A 24,201-nucleotide genomic window follows, 5' to 3' on the forward strand; every position below is an offset into this window, starting at 1 on the left:
GTCATCTGCGTACCTTATAAAATCATTTCAAATAAGTACAACATGACTTGTCCTATGTTTAATCCATAATGCTCGGATTGAGCTGTCAGAAGTTTTAAGTAAAAAGTAAAAAGTATTTTAATGCTTGGAGAAATAATAGAATAGCTGGTATCAACTGAAGGAAGTCGAATAGCTATACTGCCGTGTGCAGGTAAAGGGCAGTAACTGCAAATTTTTCATTTTTTTGCATTTTTGACATCTATTGTACGTTATCTTTACTGTACAAGCTCATTTACTTGGTTTCCGCTGAAAAAAGGCGCAAAAAATACGTCTAATTTCAACATTTCCTTATTGTTAGTATTGAATCCAAAACGCTTTTCTTCAAATATCTCGAAAACTCATTTTTGCAGATACTGCCGTTTACCTGCACACGGCAGTATATAAGGAAACGTCCAACCCTTTTTCTTTCAAGACCAAAGAATAAAAATTTAGTCATTCTTTAATGCAGAAAATATTGATGCATTATAAAATAATAATAAAGCTTAGATATTATGGTATGATACAAGTTCATCGAAAGCAGACTTCGAAATTTTGATGTAATAGGATCTCAAAATTCGTACCCAGTCCAAAATTAATTCCTGAAAGTAGCAAAAAAAAAAAAAAAAAAAAAAAATGTTTTATGAAGCAGTTTTGGGAGAATGAAGATAGTTTCCTATTTATGTGAATTCTAGTCATTTGTCTTTGCCATTTCAATTATTAATATTATTTTATTTATGATGTCCAAATTTGGCATAAGAATGTCCAAATGTACCCCATACAAGGGCACATGTGAACAATTTTTTGTATTTTTAAATAATAATAATAAAAGAAATGTTGTCACGCCTAATATTTGAGCATGCACATTTGAAGGAATTACGTGCAAGATTATGGTTAGTTAAGAAAAATGAGAAAATAAAATGAAAAAGGTTAGTTTTTCATATGAAAAAAAAAAATAGCTATAAATGATTTTATTCATGAAAGTGTTTAAGTACTGCAGTTCAGAGGTTTTTCTAGCATCATATGACTTCGGAACTATTTATTTTTATTCAGGACTCCTTTCAGAAAAGAAAACCTTTGAACTGTCTACTTACCCTCCTTTTAAGATCCTATAATAAGGTTTTCTTTTCTCAGCATTATTGTCAGTTCCGGATTTACCTATTAGCTAAGCAAGCTATAGCTTAGGGCCCCGTTTTGTTGAGGGCTCCCAACTCCCGAAAAATTGCATAATTCGGTCCTAAAAAATTCAAAAGTACTTGAAAATATTAATTTCATTTTCAAGTGCTTGAAAATTAGGGAAAGTGGCTGCACACTTTGAATTTAAAAATTTTTAACGAATGGGAGTGTAGGAGGAATGTCAAAATATGTCAAATTCAGCTTCTTACTAGATCCTGCATCAAAAATACAAAACTCATGGTTCTCACGTTTCTTTAACACATAACTTGAGATACATTTTTGTGGCTCACATGTTTCATATCTTGCTATTTATTTAACCCCAAATACAGTATTTTGGAAATTCTTTTGTTATTGCTTGCTCTTATCTTACTTCTACTTCATATTGTCAGTTTAGCGCAAAAAAAAAAAAAAGTAATGAGCAATTTATTGTTTGCTTTTTCTTTTAAACTTGAAATAGCTGTTTTTTACAATGTTATAACAATACTGTGAAATTATACAATCAAGTACTAAAATGGCAGAGATTGGTGGAAAGTGCAAATGAAGTGCCTTAAATAATTTTAATTGTTCTAGAGTCCTTGAAAATAATTAGACATGTTTTTGAAACTCCTAAGCAAAGTGTGCTTCAATTTTATTTCTTATCAAATCAATTGAATGAATGAATATGAATTGTCCAAATGGGCAGTATGTTACTCTCTTGTTAACTATTTTCTAAATCTGAACGCTACACCAACTCTTTTTAAACATTTCTTTTCCTATTTATCATTTTCTGTTGAATTCATTGTTACATTTGTCAGTGGATTATAGGGTGGATAAAAAACTAATTGTTCTGAAAGCCGATTTGAGCAAGTATACAATGAATTGTCTTGTCTCCTCCCTCGCTGTTTCTCTCTGTCGACTGCTGTCATTCGAACCCCAAAACAATATTTACTGCGTATATTATCTTAATTTGCAAAAGAATATTTTATAACTTAAAAAGAGTTTTGTTTGCTTATTTTTTTATGACGCTATTGTGGTTCAAATGACCTAAGGCTTCAAAATACCGAATTTTATATCTATTTTTTAAAATTTCCTCTGGGGGAGAAAGCTCCATACCCCCTAAATTTTGGGGATATTCTATACCCCACTTAAAAGGGAGCCCAGCATCACTTTCTTGATACCAATCCCTCTCTTAAGGTCAACGCAAAAATTACAGCAGGCAAAACATTTAGAAACATAAAGCATGGCTTTATGTATCCGAGAAAAGAGCCAAAATAGTGAAAAAATCAAAAACACTTAAAAATAGCCGCTTTCGCCACCGTCAGAAAAAAGTTGTCCTGATCTCAAAAGGGGCCCTATACCTGAAATAGCTTAGCCCCCCCCCCCCCCCGTTAAGTCCAAATCCGGCCCTGATTATGGTTTAAGAGACGGGAAGAAAGAAAGGTCAGAGACAAGTACAAATAAAGAGGAACCAAGAGGAAGTCTAGAAATTATCTGAGTAGTGGTTCGGTTTATATAATTTTCCGAGCGAAAATGTCAATATCACTTGGATTACAGGAGCCGTAAAATAAGTTGCTACAATGCCCTGAAAATTGACTCAACCACAATAGAAGAAAATGTCGGGGGTAATCTTCATGATTTGAAATACTATTCATATACTAACAGTTTTTTCTCTTTCAAGCTGTGAATAGTCACTAGCACCGTTCACATGGACCTTTTCTACCCCGGAAAAAACCTGCTTCAAATCACATTCCGGTTATTTCCGGGGAAAATGTGGATCTTTCTTCCTCTTGCTGTCGACTGAGGTAAAAGTGTGTTTACCCAGAATGCACTTCGCGAAACACGTTTGTATACTAGCTCATAGCCGCTGGCTCTGCCCAGCTTCTGTATGCCATAATGCTGGGTAAAACTGCTTTCTCGGATACTGTTACAGGGTACAAGCTCTTTTTGCATGTGAACGGTGAATTTTCTAACCGGTTTTTTCTTCTATTTTTTTTTTCCGAAGTTGGAGCGGGGAAATGCGAGGTGTGGAGAAGTAATCTTTAGCCGCGTTTACATGAGACTTTTGTACCTCGCATTTCCCCGCTCCAACTCCGAAAAAAAAAAACGGATAGAAAATACACCGTTCACATGCAAAGAGAGCTTGCACCCTATATCCGAGAAAGCGGTTGGTTTTACCCAGTGTACGATGCTTGTCCGTTCAATTTAAGTTAGTTTTAAACTGAGACAGATGACATCTTAAATAATAAATTCTTCTTTTATTTACAATATTTACAATGCCGCTTCTTGACCAGCAAACAACTGAAGAGAATAATTGAATCTTTGACTAAATATAATGGCCTTAAATTAAAGTTATAAATACAAAAGCATAGTCCTTTGAAGCATAAATGAAAAGTTACTTTCCTGGTGTCTTCCCAGTCCGTGGTACGAAGAACATTTACTGTTGATTCGTTCCCAATCAAGAAGTAGAATGGCCGGTTGTGATCCAGTTGAAAGAATTATGCGCTTATAGCGGGTAAAATGGAACTTCTGGAAACAGTCGACTCGACTTAGATTTGACTGATTCATAAACGAATTGGCGACGACCTTACTCATACCGCAACTCGCGATTTTAACCAGTTCGCGTAAGACGTTTAACCTCTTCATTTGCATTTCGGGGCGGAGACTCTCCACCCAGCATTCTTAGCGACTATACCCAGCTATTAAACAAAACTCTTTTTGCGAATTGCATTCCGGGTAAAAATCCCGCTTTTACTCCAGTCGGTAGCAGGAAAAAGAAAAATTCACTTTCCCGGGTAATGACCGGAATGCGATTTAAAATAGGTTATTTTCGAGGGGTTCATGTAAACGCGGCTTTTATTTCACATTTTCAAAACCATAGAAAAGCACACATACTGGTTTTGAAAACGTATGCTTATGTTGATGGCAAGCTTTTTCTTCATGGCATGGCTATTAATCTGAGTTAATATGTAACGAGCATATAAAATATATCCTAAAAACTTATGCTCATCGTGTTTTATTGGTTATGTTGACTTTCATGAAAATCTTGGAAGCCATGGAACAACTTTGGCGATGCTACAAAGCTTTTGTTTTTTGATGAGATGATTACTGCAACAACATAGAGCCACTGTGATATTGAAACCACTTCGAAATCCTATTTGTTCTGATGGTTGTATTGCATCAAGACGCGGATGATTTTTGGAATGGCCGGCTGTGATCCAGCTAAAAGAATTATGCTCTTAAATGCAACTCCTCGAAACAGTCGACTCGACTTAGATTTCACTGATGCATAAACGAATTGGCGACAACCTTACTCATAGCGCAACTCGCGCTTTTAACTAGTTCGCGTATGACGTTTAACCTCTTCATTTGCATTTCGGGGCGGAGACTCTCCATGCTTCCCCGCGTTGGATGATAATCCAAAATTAAATTCGTCATATGACAAGCAGTGGCGGATACAGCCGGCGGGCAACCGGGCATTTGCCCGGTGGGCCGGCCATACTTCGGGCCGATCAACTAACAGCAAAGTCTTTCGGGCCTGACTACTAACAACAAAATGTAAATTTTGCGCGCATGTGTTTAGAATAACGAAAATTCGCAAAACACAGACTCAGCTCCTCTTTACGCATGAGCTAAAGCTTGCGGGTGAAGGGAGGCAGGGCCGTCGCCCACAAGGGGGGAGGGGGAATTTCTGAAATGGGGTTGCCCAGGGCCTGATTAAAACACAAGCTGCCTAGGCCTGGGGCCCCATGTTCCTAAGGTGCCCCACATTTTTGCATAGCATTGCAACGATATGAAAAATACATGTATTTTTTAAAAAATAAAAAATTGCCTTATTACAGTAGAGTCTCGAAAATCCGAGTTTCAAAATCCGAGGTTCCGCTTTATTCGAGGTGCTTGGTTGATAATTTTTGGACCTACTTTTTACAGACAAAAAATACTTTAATCTGAAAATCAAAATATTTTGCTATGTGGAACTTTCCTGACAACATACAATAAAGTAATAACATAGTATTAAAAGGTTTATGTCAGTAACAGTCGCCAAGAAATATTCATTGACTGTTAGAAATGGATTAAGAGATGCCTTGGAGAAAGTAAGAAGTTGGTTGATACAAAAAAACAACTTGAAATTAAAACATTGTTTTGCCTCAAAGAACGAACAGACATCTCTTTTGGAGCATCCGATTACAATTAAAAAGGGAAGTGCAAATGTCACGACAAAACTCATCAAAATTTATTCGAGGACGATCAAAGGGCATTTTTCGGTTGCCTGCAAACTTACACACAAGCACGAGCAGATATCAAGAAAAACACATTCAAAACTTGTTTAGGTCCAATTAAAACATAAATTTGTCTTGAAATTTGAGTGATGAAATTCTCGAGGAGACAATCTTTCCTTTTAATAGCGTAAGAATAAGAAGTAAACAGTGCATGTCCTTATGTAGTCCAAAGAATTTTTCGGATAATCCGAGCTTTCAGTAATTCGATGTGGCTCGAGCCCCAATTATCTCGGATTTTCGAGACTCTACTGTAATTGGAAAAAAATTTATTTAAAGGGGAATTTTTAATCATTCTGCCAGTAACGAATTTACTTGGTCACGATTATGAGGAGGAGGGGGGCCAAAGAGGATTCATAAATGCACATAAGTGATTTATACATAGTTGTGTGATTAGACACAGAGGACTCCAAAAATGCATTCGTGCTTTAAAAATATAAATCAAACACTGCATAGTCTTCAGGGGGCCTCCAAATTAATGTGGGCCTAGGGCCTATCTTTTAGTTAGTCGGGCCCTGGGGCTGTCAATATATTTTTAGTGGTGTAATAAAAAAAATGAATAATTAAAAAAAAAAACAGGGAAACCTTAGCGGTCGTAAAAAGTTAAAATACTTTTGGTTTCTTTGACGCTTTTATTTATAAATGACAATTCACAATTGCTATAAAATGCAACTTACAACAAGGACCGACTTGAAGTCATGTCAGCTTAATTAGAGAATAGAGGCCCGACTCGGAGTTGAACTCGCGCAGAGGGTAAAATATCCTAATGGTGAAAGGTGTAGAAGGGGCCTGTGAAAAAATTGACCTATGTCATTTTTTTTCCTGGATCCGCCTTTGCTCTCGGCGACCCTGTTTGAATAAAAGTGACAAAATATTTTTCCCGTAAAATTATTTTAAAAAATGCAATCTTAAAATACCATTGAGGAGCATCAAAGACTCTACGATGTTAAGATTATCAAATCAAAGGCCAAAGACCGCCAAAATGCGAGTGTCAAACATTTTTTGACGAAGCAAAGTATTCTGTACGCTGTACAAACTTACGGTTTCGGTCCCCTCAGTTTAAAAAGAAAATAAGTTGATAAAAACCAATGTCGAAAGAATTCCGGTAGTCCCCAGAACCTCTCCCCCCCCCCCTTCCTAATAACATCGAAGATAGAGTAAATTTTAAATTTTTGGGCTTCAATTTTGAATAACTTCATACGAGAACAGCCGAATCCACTCCCGCCATAACATAGAATTCCAGTTTCGAAAATTTGCTGGAAGAAAGTACTCGAACCTCTCGCATTTTTTTAATGTTCCCAAAGATGGTTTAAAACTGTTTTTAAACTAACTGTATCAAAAATTTTATGGGAAAGTGCCCCGTCCCCTCCTCTCTTTCGGAATCATCAATGAAGAACGTTTTAAATCTCGTTTATAGTGCTCCAATTTCGAAAAATTTCCGGGGTGAGCCTCCTGAAAATTCTTTTTCCTGACATCACTGAAGGTCAGCAAAAATTTCGTTTTTGGAACTTAACTTACGAGTAACTGCCGGTGCCCTAGTCTTTACCAAAAAAGGCTTTCAAGACTTCAATTTGAAAATTTTCTGGTGGATGGCCTCGGAATCTATCTCGACTTAAAATCACCAAGATCTTCTTAAACGGCGTTTTCAGAGCTAATATATTTTTAAATTTTCTGAGGAGAGCCCCCGGAACCGCTCTCCATACCATATACTCGATGAGAATTTAAAATTCTGTTTTTGGATTTCTACTTCCGAAAAAAAAAATTAAGGGGCTCGTACAACACGGTAACAAACTCGTACCCGACCCTTCCCACCAGGTTTTTGACCTCGCATCGAGTCTGGGGGTCGTCTGGGTATGGCAGTATAAAAAAGGGAATGTTTATGACAGGGCCCAGTAATGTATGTTTGTGTCGAGGGACCCATTACGTTCTAAGACGGCCCTAGTCTTTCACCCATGATCATCGCTAGATCAGTTTCATATAACAGGGCAATTAAGTTACTTGTTATGACTGCAGAAAAGGACAGACTAGCCAAGCAGTGTTATCATTACCGAAATATTCAATCAAGTTCCGGGCATTATAAAAATACTTAAATGGACAATTACAATCACAATTTTCCCCCAAAATAAGGTTTAGCTAATACTGTATCAATTTGTTCACCATTAAAGCTCAGAAGTGTTCCTATCTGTTAAATTTCGTTTAAATAAAACATATTTAGTTGCTAAGAATAATTTCCTCATATTTAAGTGATATCCCAATCGTTAGGTAAAATTTAATATCTATAAGAGCTATGGGGCCGCTACATGTCCTAATGTAAGGGCCGATTTTTTCAACCAATCCGCCACTGATGACAAGGCCACTATTTTGGTAATTGATCGTTTGTAGATTGCAGATGGGGTTTTCACTTCGACGACTCTGACTAAATCAGCATCTCTAGGATAGATTTGAGTCATACGAGCGAGGCACCAAACCTGGGGCGACCGGTTGTCCTCCCTCAGCAGCACCAGTTGACCCACTTTGACGTTTGAAGTCGCCTTGTGCCACTTGCCACTCTCTTGCATCTCTGTTAGGAACTCTTGAGTCCATCTGTGCCAGAACCTGTTACGAATAGATTGAACTACCTTCCATCTACAAAAAAAAGCAGAACTAGTTTGAGCAGAATATTGTTCAGGAAAAGACAGAAGGGGTGCACCTTTTAAAAAGTGCGGTGGTGTAAGAGGCTATAAGTCCATCGGGTCGGCATGCAAAGGGGTTAAATGCCTGCTATTTAAACATACTTCTATTTGGATCAATAAGGTTGAAAGTTCTTCGAAATCAAGAATAGCAGAATTAGACCCCTTGATTAAATGCTTTTTCATAGACTTTATGTTGGATTCCCATAATCCCCCAAAGTGAGGAGTAATGGGGGGGGGGATGAAATGCCAGTTTATGCTTTCTTCTGTGGCATAGTTTTGAACTTCTTCTGAGGAACAAGTTAGAGCTTGAGCATATAAATAATTTCTTGCGCCCCTGAAATTTCGCGTTGTCACTAAAAATATCAGAAGGCTTTCCTCTTCTTCCAATGAATCTGCGAAGGCAAGCAAAAAAGGCTCCCGTGCTTAAATCCGATACACCTTCTAGATGTATTGCTTTACAGTCCAGTCCCGACTTACGCGAGGGATGCGTTCCAAGACCCCTCGCGTAAGTTGAAATTTCGCGTTGTAGAAAAGGGTATCTGTAAAAACTTTTATAAACATATCCAATTATTTTAGATACTTGTAAACACCACCTCAAACTGTTAAAAACCATTTCTTAACTATACATTAGTTTTTATACAAAAAACTGAATTTTTATTTGTATTTTTTTTTTTTAAGAACGTTTTATTCCGCAGAAAATACTGCTACGATGCACAAATTCAATGATCAATGGGGAAAAAAAGACATAAATTAAACCAGTGCGATGCGTAAAGTATGTAGTAAAAAAAGCAAATGCACTATAGTTGTAATGTACAGTAGATCCAGTAATGATATTTGTAACTTAAAGTGAAGAAGATGATGATTTATGTTGTGTGATCAAAACGTTATTCTTATTACATTGTTAAACGCACAATACAGTTGCTTCACTTGTTTTTTTATAACGTTTCCATCTGTGGCAACACCCCCACTTCCTGGTTTCTTCAATTCACAATACAAGAGCAGCTTCCATTTTCATAATTTTTGCATTTTGTTTAGATACTGCTCGGTGAACTTTTACGAATTTCCTTTTTTTGACTTTTAATTGCATACATATAAAAGATTCACTCATACCTAATTGTTGTGCTATCTTCGACTCATTTTAAAGTTTTTCAACCACATAAAATCTTTAGCTTTTCTTTAATTGTCGGAATTTTTCTCTTTTTCTTTATATCTTCACAAACTTTATATGAAAAAGCAATCATAGGTGTTATTACACGAATTATATTTCATGAACTTTTATAATTAGAATAAAAAAAATAAATGGAAAATGAGGAGTAGAGTTTAAGCGATGTTCAGACTAGTACGGTGTGGGAACATCCGCTGCGAGTGATGCTAAAGGGATGAAAGTGCATTCATCCAAAAGTACATTTTTAGTTGCCAATAACAAAGTCAATACTTGCACACCGCGATTCTCTTTCGAAAAGTTTCGTGTTGCGGGCGAGGAATTCGCGTTAGGTCTAAAGTTCTTTACTGGTGAAAAAAATCGCGTTATAGCCATTTCGCGTAAGTCGGATCGCGTTGTAGCGGGAGTCGACTGTATTACTAAAGCACACGAATTATGCGATATAGCTTTTCAAAGTTATTTTTGACCGCTTAAGATTAGGTTTTGTAATTACTGGACCGGCGAAATCTAATTTGAGAAAGCTCGAGCAGGGGCCTTTCTTTGGGTAAATTTCCCATTAGCTGCTTTGAATTTAAAGAATTAGCTTTTAAGCATACGATACACTTTCGAATAATATTTCTAACAGCATTCCGACCTGGTATAATCCAAAAATTCTCTCGAATCAAGAATAGAGTTGTTTTGAACACCAGCATGCATAGCTTTTTGATGAAAGTGCTCGATTAAAAGCTTTAAAAAATAATGATTTCTTGGAAGCAAAATTTATTGTTTGTGATCTTCACGCAAATTTGATGTTTCAGTCTGGCCCCAACTCTTCAATTTTCTCCCCAAATTTTCATCAAGAAAAGGACTGAGTGGTAAAAGTTTGTTTTGAAGGTAGTGATTAGTTGTTTTTCAATTTACGTATTTCTTGAATTCTTCGTCTTGTAGAATTTTAATCACCCGAAAAATAGCTTCTGATTTTTCTTTAGATGTTAAAAACCCAAACTCATGCTCTTTTGCAATAGTTTTACAGTTCTTTATGAATCTCAAACACCAAGTCGTAATTTTAATTTGTTTAACGTTACTTGAATAATTTTGAATGAAAGGAGTTGACTCTTCAACGTCAAACAATCAAGTACGCTATCCGATTTTACTTGTTCTTGATTCGATTCTTTAACGGGGTAAAACAACGCGCTTGAATTAATGCTAAAATTTGGGTCAGAAAGCCAAACTGGACCTTTCCACCAACGTTTATATTCTTTCAACTTAGTAGATGGCAGAATCCCTTTACTGGCGCAATACCCTGTGTTATCTTCACTACTTACGTGAAACCAATTTTCAACCGGGGTTAGTTTTTGAATTTCTGATACTCGATTTGAGACAAATGCTTTCTATCTACGCGATTCCGATTTTATTCAATCTAAAACGATTTGCGAGTCTGTATAAAAAGTAGTCGCAATCTGTTGCAATCAAAAGTCGATTCTTAATGCTTTTATACAAGCGACTCAATAATACTGCAGAACAAAGTTCTAATCTCGGTAAAGTAATTTTCTTTACAGGAGCTACTCTAGTTTTCGCTACTAGAAAACTGACTTTAATTACACCGTTTTCCAAACGGAAGCGTAAATAAATTACTGCCGAGTAAGCCTTTTGAGACGCGTCACAAAATGCATTAATTTCAGCGGATTTTGAAATTTAACATTTATCTTTCAAATTTCGTGGGATTTGAATTTCTTTCAAATGCATGAGTTCCGATACGAATTTTTGCCACTTGCCCATAATCTGTTCTGGTAAATTTTCATCCCAGCCTATTTTCTCTAACAACAGTTCTTGAATTAAAAGTTAATATATTTTGTCCCCATCACTTATCCCCCCATCTGCACTACGCCACTAAATTCTTTGATTAGAAAAGTACTACTACAGCAGGTCTGGAACGTTTCTTTAAAATAGTTTTTAGTTTGTAAATGTATAACATTTAATATTTAAAAGTTTCTTAGAACGGTGATAACTCTTATCTATGAAGTATTAGTTGCTTTCTATTAAAGGCTTATATTTTGACCTTGCTGTTTAAGGTCCACTTGTTCTCAGATAAACCAATAAGTTTATCTTTAAAACTTTTTTGCGACTCAATCTTGTTTATGACATGTGATTCTAAAACTCGAAGCTACGTAATTCATCGATTGCTGCTTAATTTCGTACTTTGGGGCAACGAAATTTCGTGTAGAGTCTGTTGGGGGTAATTTGGGTGTAAAAATGACCCAGTTTGAACTTTCATGTAATAAACTTACTATAAAACGTCTTTTTCTTTCTGTTGTTCCAGCAACTTATTTTTTATCAATTTCAATAACAGTGTTAACCACCAAACCACTATATATTCAGCGTATACTAATAGACAGAGATGATGTTTATAACTGAATTTTCGTAGATCAATGAAAGTATTAGTTTTCTTTTTAACTAATGAAATATAACTTATACCCAAAACGCCCCCACATACCCAAATCACACCGACGGACCCTACTCTTCAAAGTTTTACACAAAATTGAAAAGGGAAAGTAACTTGTTTGAATAAAAACTAATTGAGATATAATAATATACATTGAAGTTCGTTCGCAATTTAGGAAAACGGTTTCATATTTATTTTTTTACTTCCTTTTACAAACAAGCTGATGTGTGTATCACATGACTTCCTTTTACTCCAACTTAATGAATAGTAGTGCCTTGGAGTAAGCAAAGAAAAAATTTAAATATTTTTGCCCCTAGTTTGTTGCGAACTGAAGCAACAAAACGTTTTATGCAGTTTAATTTTCGCAGTATTGGACATGTTAATGTTATTCAATTTTAACTCTCTAAATATCGCCAATAGTGGCCAAAATGAAAGCAAACTAGAAAAAAAAAAACTCGCCAAATTTTTTTGTCGCCAAGTTGGCGACCAAAAGCTTGGTGATATGTTGCCAAGTATTTCCCAAATTATAACGCCGCTTGAGTTTGCATTGATATCAACAATGATTTCCCCCCAAACGGTTTAAAAGGCCCCTTTAGGAACATCCGAATGCAACCAAATGGGGAGGTGCACAGCTAGACCCCACAAGGAGTCTACGTACCTAATTTCAACTTTCTGGGACATACCGTTTTTGAGTTATGCGAGATACATACGCACATACGTACATGCAAACGTCACGAGAAAACTCGTTGCAGTTAGTTCGGGGATTGTCAAAATGGATATTTCGGTTATCTATATGTTCTTAGCCATATATCCACGTGTCCACGTGAGGTCAGGTTAAAAAAAAACTCAACGTTCATTCGGGGGCGAGCAAAATGGAAATTAAGGCGAATTTTCGGATCAATTTTTTTTTTTTTGTGAAGACAATACTTCCTTTACTTCGTAAAAGGAAGGATTGTATTCGCGAAAAAATTTTCCGAATGAATGTTGAGGGTTTTTTTTTTTTCGACTCAACCACACGTGCATATATACCTAAGAACGTATAGACGCTCGAAATATCCATTTTTACTATTCCCGAGTTAATTACAACGAGTTTTCTCGTGACGTCTGTATGTACTTATGTTTGTATGTCGCATAACCCAAGAACGGTATGTCCTAGAAAGTTGAAATTTGGTACGTAGACTCCTAGTGGGATCTAGTTGTGCACCTCCCTTTTTGGTTGCATTCGGATGTTCCAAAAGGGGTCTTTTGCACCTTTTTTTTTGGGGGGGGGGGTGAATTATTGTTAATTTCAATGCAAACGCAAGTAGTGTTATAATTTTACACGCACCTGGCGATATATCGCCAAGCTTTTAGTAGCCAACTTGGCGAGAAATTTGGCGGTTTTTTTTTTTAAAAATCTGATTTCAATTTGGCTGCTATTGGCGATATATAGAGTTAACTATTAACTCACATTAAAATTGCCAATATTGCGAAAATTAATCTGTATAAAACGTTTTTTTTTCCTTCAGTTCGCAACAAACTTGGGGTGAAAATATTTAAAGTGTTTCTTTGCTTACTCCAAGTCCAAGGCACTGTTATCATTAAATTAGCGTAAAAGGAAGTCATGTGATGCACACATCAGCTCGTTTTTAATTGTATTTCGAGATAAAAATATGGTAACTTAAGAATAAAGTGTCTGGTACCATTTAGCTTTGATTGGAATGTAGAAAAAAAGATGATTTATTTTGAAAAATTGATTGCTCAAAAGTTACTTTCTTGAGTTTTCCGAGAGAAAATTCTCGTCACTGCAAATTATTAATTATACGTTATCAACAAATACCGAGGAGAAATACTCATATCTTCAATTTAATTAATCACCTTACACCGTGGATCGTAGATCCACGGTGTAAGGATCGTGATAACTGAATTTCAAAGTAAGTTGTTATGAACCATATTTCAACTTAAAAAGGAAACTGCTGTAACTTTCCCAAGACTTCTAACGTTAGTAATAAAAGTGAAGTCTCGGATCCTAAAAGATCCGTTTCATCAACGCTAGGCATGTTTTCCAGTCTTAAGTCTAGTCTTAAACATTGAAATCCGACCGTATGTATGTATGTTACTCGAACTCCTCTAGAACGCCCAAGAATTGAAGGTCGTCTCTTCTTGAAAAGCTTGCATTAACGTAGATATTAATGAAAACGTTAATCTTCAGGCATGCTTCATCCGTTTAGGAGCGGTACAGTAGTTGCCCGCCCACTTGCCAATAATGCCTGGTTCGGGAGTAAAAGTGGATTAAGTAAAGTTGGCTACTTGCCTGATTTGAGCAAAACTGAATTAAGTAAGACGCGTTTTAATGCGATGCATTACTTTTTTCTACTTTTCCTTTGAAGAAATGTAATTTGCGTCTCAAAAAAAAATGTCAATTAACATTATCATCATTAACTTAAGCCACTTCAGGCGACAAGTAGAAGACAAAGCTCCCGAAGCCCTGAGTCTTCAGCTGTGTACTTCGGGGGAACAGAGGTGTTCACCAATCCGCTACAGATTGTTAGTCTTTTATATTAAAATTCGACCGTATGTAGTCATTTGAACACCCCAAGAATGATACTGAGTTGAGGTTCGATCTGTGTATCAAAACATTCGAAAGTTTACGACGATCATGGATAGATCGACCTGATTTTTGCACGAAGTTAGTTAGCAGAGGTATTAATTAAAGAGTAGGTTCTCTAAGACGTTTCATTCCCTCCGAAATCTTACCAGTAATTCCTTCCTCTGTGTCGAGCGCGAAAGGGGATTGAGTAGACGCGGAAGAAATGTTGTAATAATATTCGTCGAATAATTCCTGGATTAAGTGAGATGCGCAGTTGCTACCACAGGCGGGTTGGACGAGCCACTCTTTCGGCTAGTCATTCATTAAATTTTGAGGAAAAAAAATTATATATATATATATATATATATATATATATATATATATATATATATATATATATATATATATATATATATATATATATATATATATATGTCTATTTTTGCCAAATCGTATCGCTGAATGAAGAAAAAAATATTTTTTAAAAGAAATAAAAAACATCTAGCTGCTGAAATATGGAAATTAAATTTAACACTCGATGAAGCTTGGTTCTATTTAAATAATTTAAAAATGGGCATTACAATTTTACATTAGCCCATTTCGTAAATCACTGTACGAAAAGGCTTCGTCAGTGTTAAGAAAAGTTTAGACCTCCCCCTCAAAAGGATTCATGACAGTAGCAGGTTTTTCTACAACGACAAGTTAAAAATTTAAGTCTCGAGCAAGATCAAAATTAATTCAATTTACATTCAGCAGAATATTTTTGATCCAATTTTTAAAAGAGAAATTCCAGACTTACACGGAAAAGATCTCAATGAAGGTGAGCTTCATATGCAATAAGCTTCACTCACACATCATTGTCTACAACTACTTATTTAGCACATAAGCAGGAATCAAGCATCTCATTTAGTGAAACGCGTAAAAAATTACCTGAAACTTCTCTAATAGACTTTTACGTTCAGTGGTGTAGCTAGAAATTTTTTTCGGAGGGCGGTATGATTAATTTTCGGTAGGAGATACAGTTTGTTTTAGCCCTCTTCCATATTCGCGAGAGGATAATTTCTGACTTTTGGAGTTGGTTTTACACCCCCATCCCCGCTGCGCCCCTGTTTGCGCTTTCAGTTTATTGCCATGAGCCTTTTAGAAAAAAACAGCGCCTGAAAACTCTGATTTATGAACTTGAGCTAGTAGTTCAAGAGAAATGAGGTAAACGTGACATGATAGCATTAAGAAAAAGGTTTTCCTGAAAAATTAGAGTTTCAGATAATAGCAAAAACCATTTTTACTAGATAGAAGCAAATCAGCGCAAAAATTGCAGTATTTGTAAGTAAAAAATCGTTCACACATAAATGTGTCTTTGTCTGTAAATTAATTTTGATCTCCTTTAAATTACGAGCAAAGAAATATCTTTGATATTCGCAGGGGAAAAAATAGCTCGCATTTGGTGCTTCCTATTTCAGTCAAACCAAAAAAGTAAGAGTTAGGAGCTTTCATTCAGGGACTACCATTTGTGCGTTATTGTTTATTGGTAGGTAAAGTAGTATGCTAACTTTATGCATGTCATGAATTGTTTGATGTTCCTACTTAAATGAACGAATACATGCTAGAAGGAGGTTGGCAAGCCCCCTAGTCATAAAATAAATGTCATTGTTTTAAAATGTAAACCAAAATTAGTGTACGGCGGATGAAAGGATGTCGCGTTCAGGTACTTCATTAAATTTTTTTGACATTTTGCGGTTTTTTTTTGGATGTATCGCATATGGTAACTAATAAATAACGCATAATTTTTTAATGTATCAGTCTTAAGACTAATGTTTATGTATTGTAATTTACAGAGTTATATTGTATAGGATTTAAGCCATTTCCATGTTGACTCCCTCCCTTATATCGATCGAAGAACAAAGTACGATGATAACGACGGTTTACTTTAAATTTGTTTTCTCATATCTTGCGTTCCGGTAAAAAATGAGTGATCCATACAACACTGGAGAGGGATTTCCCAAACTTAGCCCGTTCTTTTATGACATCAAAGGTAGCTTGAAATTATCTTTTTAAAACTTCAATTTCAGAAAAAATTTTGGGACCCCCCCCCCTCTTTACATAATCGAAGATCGCCTAAAATTTTGCACTCGGAACTTCAATTTAAAAAAAAAAAAACAAGCGAGACCCGGAACTCTCCCCCCCCCCCCTCCAACTTGGTAGAATTGGCGTACGATTTCATACTTGGGATTTCAGTTAAGATAAATTTCCCAGTTAAAATCCCAAACTTAAACCTTTCTCCGAAACATTATCTAAGGTGACCTACAATTGCGTTTTCAGAGCTTTAATTTTGCAAAATTGTCTGACCTTTAATTTATTTTTGTTCTTACTGTTCAGACGAACCTTTCAAAAGCACTTTATCAGTTATCCATTTTTTAATTTTAATGTCACTCGAATTGATAAGTCAAGAATCTTTAAATTTTATTAAATTGTAAGAAAAATAAATGCTTTATTATTGTTGAATACTTTATTTTGTGTGTGTGTATTGCCAGAAGACAGTTGAACTCAGCTAGCATGACCATTACAAGTTTTTAGTACGACATTATAACTGGTAAAACCAGTGTATTCTAATTAATGTCAAAAAATTTTATAAATTATAGTTGAAAATTTCATAGCTATAAAAGTGCTTTTTCTGAGATCTAACACCGTGAGATTTTTTCGATGAACTGGAACTGCAACATCACAGTTCTACAACAATCCAAATTTTTAAAAACACCCTAATTATGCCCTTAACTAGTCAAATTTACCCGGAAAGAAAAAAAAGATAAAGAAACAACAAACGCAGTTTTTTATGTTAACATTTTTGCAGTTATTTTGCTGGGCATTTAAAAAGTTCTGTTATCCCCCCTCCCCTTTTTTACTCGACTACGGTGAAGCCAAAAGGAAGGGATATGATTTTAGCAGTCTATATGTATGTTTGTCTTTACGTGTGTTCCACCGTAGCGCCTAAACTATTCATCCGATTTTGATCAATAAGGTGTCAATTAATTCGTTATTATAGCCTGGGTGACATAAGCTGACATTTCGATTTTTTTTTTTTTTTTTTTAATTTTAGCAGTCTTCGTATTTTCGTATGTTAAATCGTAGCGCCTAAACTATTTATTATGAATAAGGTGTCAGTAGATTCGTTATTATGGCACGAGTAACATAGGCTACATTTTAACCGGCTTCAACAATAGGAAGAGTCAATTTTACCTTGTAAATCTCGATTTTAGCCAATAGCGCGGGTTTTAAAACAATTTATTAATAACTCGACTAAGGGTACAAAAGGTTTGAAACAAGTTTGGTGTTGATTACTATTATAGTCTTAATAAGTAAGATTTATCTTTCGTAGTTAAATTTTTTTCTATCAGTTTGATATAATCGCAATAAATTAAATTTACCATTCTTTTATATCAAACTAAAATGCTTGCTTGTAAAGTTTGCATTACTCACGCTATTATTTTGTTGTCCATCACAGGTTAAAGTGGAAAATATTAAAATAAAAAAGTTTAAAAAACAAGAACCCGACTACGGCAAAAAAAACACTAAAAGGTAAGAAACAAGGCAGTTGCTGTTTGATATCATCGTCTTATTGAGTAAAACAACTCATTTGATATGTTAGATATTCCTATTTATTTAGTTCTATTGAAATCCTCTGTTACTTTCACATTAATAACATTATAATTCAATTCAAAGGCTGTTGTCGTGCGTTGTCAACTACAGTGTTTTTTTTATTAACGCACGACTACGGCATTTGAACTGAATTATAATGTTATAATGTTAAAGTGTGACAGAGGATTTCAATAGAACTAAACAAATCGGAATATCTAACATATCAAATGACTTGTTTTACTCAAAAAGACGATGAAGTCAAACCTACGTTGTTTCTTGCCTTTTAGTGTTTTTCGCCATAGCCGGGTTATCGTTTTTCAAACTTTTTTATTACTGCAAAGTAATGATGCATTGTTTTTGAATTGTTGCCATAATTTTCAATCGTTGTGTAATTTCTTGAACTTCGGTGCAGTATTTGAGCTTGAACTTAGGAACAAGGCTTCACTTCCATTTTCCTGATTATTTGATCGCCAAGCGTTGATAAGTTTCATAGTTATTTTAGAAAAACATTCTCCTCACAACTTTCCTATACGATTTCAATTTGTTTTTGTGTTTTTTAAATGAAAGTTAAATAATTTTCCCTTTTAATTGGGAAAATCTTTTTTCTTTCTCTCTCCCCTCCCCCCTCCTCGCCCCGCGAAATGTGGTATTTTTCACTCTATAAATCCTTGATTTTAAAGAATGCGCTACCAAAAAGAAGGGAAAAAAATAGCTTGGCGGTTATTCTGTATACATTCAAACGAACCAATTAATAACTTCTGCTGATAATTGTTTCGTTTGAATATATACAGGATAATCTTTACACTTTACAACTTCACAGTGCCAACGCATACATAGGAGGTCAATTGTAATTTAAAAATTGTATTTCGATTACTGTAAGAGAATCGGTGCGAGGATTTTTTTTCGTTCTTAAAAAAAGAGGAACAATTTCACTTGAAAGTGAAATAAAAGAATAAAATCGAATTTAGAAGATAAAAAATTGCCGTAATTTGCACAGCCGAATTATCGTAAAGATTGTTCTGCTAAATTTCACGACTCTAACTAATGATGGAAAATTAAAAGTGAGGTAAAGTGGCCGAAATCGTATCATGGAATTAAAAAAAAAAAAAAAAGATTAAAACTTCGCTGAAAAATATCTGAGAATGGAGGGAGAGGGGGGGGGGACATGAAGAAAAATTGAAAAATGCGTAAGAAAAGCGCAAAAACCATAAAAGTGAGCAGAAAAGACCCAAAATAGGCAATAACATACAAAAGCACGCCGCTAAGCCTAAACGTTTTGGTTCTTTAAACATTAATTACTGACGATTTAATTGACTTAGAAAGTTCGAATAAATATTATCTTTAGTTTAAACAATCCGATATTTCGATTTGTAGGAACATTAAAAGCGCGTGAAGAGTTTTTACCCCCAAAATAGGAAATTTATGTGAAAATTTCGGTATCATTTAAATAGAATTTTTGGAAGTTGGCTGAACGGTAAAAGAGCTTTGGTGGCTAAGAGTAGCATTTTAACTGCAAATAGTTCATGTAATTTCGATTTCATTTATAAGGCACTGCAAAAACTGAAATATACTGCTACTTTTAAGTCAAAAAGAGTTATTTCCCGTGAAAAAATAAACTTTTTAAGATAAGCCGAAATTATCCTTCATTAATAGTTTTTTTTCCCTCCAAGTTATTCATCCATTTAAATTTCCATCTAATTTCATCAGTTTTGCTTGTGTATAATCTTGGTAATGCTCTTATATTTTTAAGAAAATTGTCCAACACTTGATCGAAAGCTGGCATCAATCCCTATTCATATTTCCATTGCGATAAGCAACGCTAATGTTTTGGAAATTTGTGTTTTTGGAACATTAGGGAAGATTCGTTTCCTGTTTTTATCTTGATATTATTGTTTTTTTCCCTATTATATCCTTTTTGCCCTTGAATATTGCAGTCAGCTTATACATTTTCTATATTTGTCTCTTGTGCAAACTTTGCTCTTACAGTTTATACTTTGAACTGTATCTCCTAGTCTGTTGATACTGATAAGGGAATTGAAAGGTAGATAATGTTCTCTTTATAGTATCCTTATCACACTTCTTCTACTTCTATATATCTGTTCTTGGTGTTTTTTTCTCCATTTCCAGTTAAGGTTTGAATGAGTTAAAGAGTACAGAAAGAGTTATTTTAGTGATTTACCATGGTAAGTTTCTTGCAATAGTTTAACTAGAAATATTTTTGGATTTATATTTGCGATTTTGGGCCTGATTCGTTTGGTAATTTTGAATTAAAAATAAAAACTTATTATTCAGAAGCTTTTAATTAAATATATATTGTTTCTTCAAGGTTTTTACTCAAAAATCTTCTTCAGAACCAGTGACCATGTCTACCTCAATAACAACAGAAACTAAAATACATGTGCCTAATTGTAATCATATATCTCAAGAGGTAAGGACTTTCTTGTTTCGGTTAACTTAGTTTCAAACTTATAACTTTATATGTGTCAACTTTTGTCGCACTTTATATTTCAAACATAATCAGTGTGTTCTAGATTTTAAAGAATTGCTTTCTATGGGATGAATATGTTTTTTGTTTTTGAAAATGATTTTTAACAGAAATTAGTCAACTAAAAACTTTAAGGGAAAGAAAAGTGTATTTTCTGTTTCGTATGTTTATCAAATGCTTCATTCTATGGTGCGCTTTAGGCTGGTGATTTAAAAGAATGTAACTTTATATTTTACTTCCCTTTTATTCACTTCTACAATTGTTTAGCATTGATTTAATATAAGAAATGTGGGAGGGAAGGGGATTTTACGCAAAGCATATCTACATTAAATGCTTTTTTTAAAATATACATTAGCTTCAAAGTTCGAATTACTCATCCAGCACTATCAGCTAAACTAGTTGATCTGGTACTAGTTCACTTTTGTTATAGCTAGTTGATCTGGTACTATTCATTTTGTTAAATGGATGATTGCAAGCATATACTGTCAAATTTGGTGAGTACACAATTCAGAGCATGGTTACACTTATTTATAGGGAATTGAAAACTTTGATAAATGTTACTTAATTTTTGTAAGCTTTTATTTTTAACTCTTTGAGGTTCTCATAAGTAGAATTGAAGGGCTCGGGGCAAGAACGTGATATGCCACATAATGTGAATTTTTCAGTTGGCCAATTTCAACTTATAAAAAATATTTATAGAATTTTTCAAAGGTATTATGCATTCTATGTTCTGAAATACTGAAACCAAATATGTTTTTCTTCAAATGACATAATCTATTGTCTTGTTTATTTCAATTTTAGTTATAAGAAACAAAAGTTTTGATCGAAAAGTCGTTCCTTGTGGCTTGTCACATTTTTGTCCCGAGACCTTCAATCAGGGCCCAGTTTCTCAATAGGCAGAGTAAGCAGCTGCCTGTAGGGCGGCAAAATGTTCAGAGGCGGCAAATTTTGCTTTAACCACACATTTTTTAAATGAATCTTTTATTCTTGAAAGTAAAATATTAGCATTCTTTCCTCTTTCCACAGAGAATTTTTCCAACAATACAATTTCAAAAATTTAAAAGAAAAAAGAATATGTTGCAATATTATCTTTCTAATTTTCCGAATCGTCAGCAAAATTTGCCGAATAAGGAATTTTTTGGGAGATCGCTGTAACCTCTCATCGGGGCACCCCTGAATGTGAAACGTCATCATTTCTTCATAAACTTGACAGTTTAAATTTCCGGAACACTTTTTTTGCGTGTTTTAGAGTTTTTACTTTTTTTAGGGAAAGGGGGGGGGGGGGAGGGTAAATCTGCGGTGCTTTAAACAACAGAATATTTTTTAAACAATGACATTTTTTTTCGTAATTTTACGATTTTGATGTCTTATAATGAGATTTTGCAGATTTCTATAAAATGTCTTCTTTAATTTGAAAATACGTGCAGAAAATCTGCAGAATTGCTCAGTTATTGAAACTTTAAATCGTGACAACCCTATGATTAGATCACTTTTGCTTAGCCATCGTGTTTGTAATATTTTTATCTACCTTTTTATGTGTAACTTATTAGGAAATGCAATGAGGGTAGGTCAACCTAATTCGGATCTTCTATTATGATTTCTTTTTCACGTCCTCCTTGCCCCCTTGGATCCTAGAAGCAAATATTGTTTCTTGAGTGATAAAAGTTCATAGAAATCTCTTGCTTTGAAAGTGAACACTCTTGTTTTTATTGGCCATTAGGATGGCTAAGAAAGTTTAGATTCACGGTGGGGTGTGTGTGTGGGAGGGGGATTTCGATCGTGAATTCTTTCCTTTTCTTGAAAGCTTAACTTAGTAATAGTATAGTAGAGCCCGTGATGCTAAATGGGGATTTACTCGAGCGTCGTGGGGACTTATTAGATTTTGTAGTTTAGGTTATAAGATGAAGAAAATGTTATATAATGTTCCACTTCAGTTGTACGGAAAGTGTCCTCTAATACTCATAAATGGTAAAGAAAAAAACAGTTACATGGATTTACTTGAGCGCATCAGATATTGATAATTTAGATGCTCCAACGTGTCTCTGATACTAAAGGTATATTAATCTGCCGACTTGCGTGGTGGGAGGTGGCCGTTCATACGGGTAGAAAAAAAAGAAAAAAAATATCGAGCGCGTCAGATATTCAGAGGGGGAGGGGGGGGTGAAGTGAACTCTAAAAATGATCTCATTCAAAAAGCTTACGTTTCAGAGTTGTCTCAAGCTCGTAGCAAAATTTTGAAAGCACAAAAAAAAAAAAAAAATCGTCATTTTGAAATATTTGAGCTTGTCAGATTTTTATACATAAGGTACAACTTGATGTTCCAGTTAACGTAGCCTAAGATCTGAATGTAAAAAATATATCTTGGCCTCAGAGCAACAGTAAGATATCATAGTGTTATTTCTGGGTTTAGATATCTTACTGTTGCTCTGAAGCGACGATATGTAAAAGCTCAAAACGAATCATAACACAATCATAAGCTTAAAAAAATAAATAAATAATGACTATAATGATATTACTATAGATCTTAAATTTTTACTTAAAAAAGTCGGTTAGTTGTAAGCCATCGATGTTGAAAAAAAAAAATGTGAAAAGACCCACGGATAATCCGGCCGCCGATAATCGGGAGTTTGCGGAAATTCCAGATTTGCAAAATTTTTACTTCGGTAAGTTTTTTAAGTTATGCAGACTCATTTAAAAAAGCATTTAGTAGCTTTACAAATAAAGATCTATTTTTCAATGGAAATTTGAATCAGAATAGGATTTTACATTTTACTCAGTTTCTGGTGGTATTTAGTAAATTAATTCACCGGAAGATTGAATAAAAATCATTATTTCTTGACTATTTATACTTTGCGTCAGATCAGTTTGGATGTTCTTCTGAAAGTCAAAATATATTATAAACCAATTCAGTATTTGTATCATTTTTTTTAAATTCATGAATGTTTAAGGGAAAATTTTGTTTAAAGTAACTCTAGACTAAAATCAGGATTGAGTTGACTAGTAGAGTAGAAACACACCTACCGGAAAATCCCGAAGTAACCCCCTCCATCGATTAGGAACCCACACTTTTTCTATGCAAGTAAAATCACTCGATGATCCAGTTAATACTCCCCCCCCCCTCTTTTTTTTTGGATCCTCTTCATTTGCCGCTTTAAAAAAAAAACGAGCAAAGAAAAAGGCAAACATTTTCTGCTCTTCTTGGCGGACATTTTTGAAGTTTTAGCCCCCCCCCCCCCATATGCTGGTTTTCTTCAAAAAAATAGAAATAAATAAAAGCAAACATTATACTGTTTGTTTTCCTTAGCCGAGACCTAGCGCCGATTTGCGCATGCGTAAGGTCTGCTCTGATTTTATCAAAATAGGGAGAGAAACCCGGAAGTAAAAGGTGCAAAGTAACGTGTTCAGCAGTTCTTACAATGTAGCGTCGAAGAAGACTCAGATAGCAAGTGCGAGCGGAAAGTGCCCATCCTTCAACCTATCGCCCCTATTTGAAATGGAATCTGTCCCGAGTGGTAGTCTTTGCTTTCGAGAATGGACAGTAATTCAAACAAAAAAAAAAGGTGCAAAATATCGGTTTTAGTGGTCTATTCCTCTACCTTGTCTGGACGCCTTTTGATGCGAGGGTTGCTTTTCTTTTTGTTCTTACGTGTTATAAAAGAAAACTCATACGATTGTATTTCTTTTTATTTGTTTTGGAACGGATAGTTTCGTTTAACTTGTGAAACTGAATAATCTTCAACGTGCTGCCATTTTGAAAACGCGCTGTTCAAGAAGTAGCGCGAAACTTCGAAATTTTTATAGGAGAAATAAAGTA

The 24,201-nt window shown here is 34.8% G+C and overlaps 1 protein-coding gene across 2 annotated transcripts in view; it reads left to right on the forward strand.

The window, feature by feature from the left end:
• Positions 1-24,201, forward strand: part of LOC129231408 (ADP-sugar pyrophosphatase-like) — a 53,863-nt gene that overhangs the window by 9,710 nt on the left and 19,952 nt on the right. Inside the window, exons 1-2 of one of the 2 annotated variants that reach the window (XM_054865715.1) lie at positions 19,947-20,085; positions 20,229-20,330. In XM_054865715.1, the coding sequence (XP_054721690.1) occupies positions 20,083-20,085; positions 20,229-20,330 (105 nt within the window). In that variant the 5' untranslated portion in view covers positions 19,947-20,082. Of the gene's footprint in view, positions 1-19,946; positions 20,086-20,228; positions 20,331-24,201 lie in introns of those variants that run through there. The other variant, XM_054865716.1, reaches the window with a different exon arrangement.

Source organism: Uloborus diversus, chromosome 10 (genome assembly GCF_026930045.1).
Source record: "Uloborus diversus isolate 005 chromosome 10, Udiv.v.3.1, whole genome shotgun sequence".
NCBI lineage: Eukaryota > Metazoa > Arthropoda > Arachnida > Araneae > Uloboridae > Uloborus > Uloborus diversus.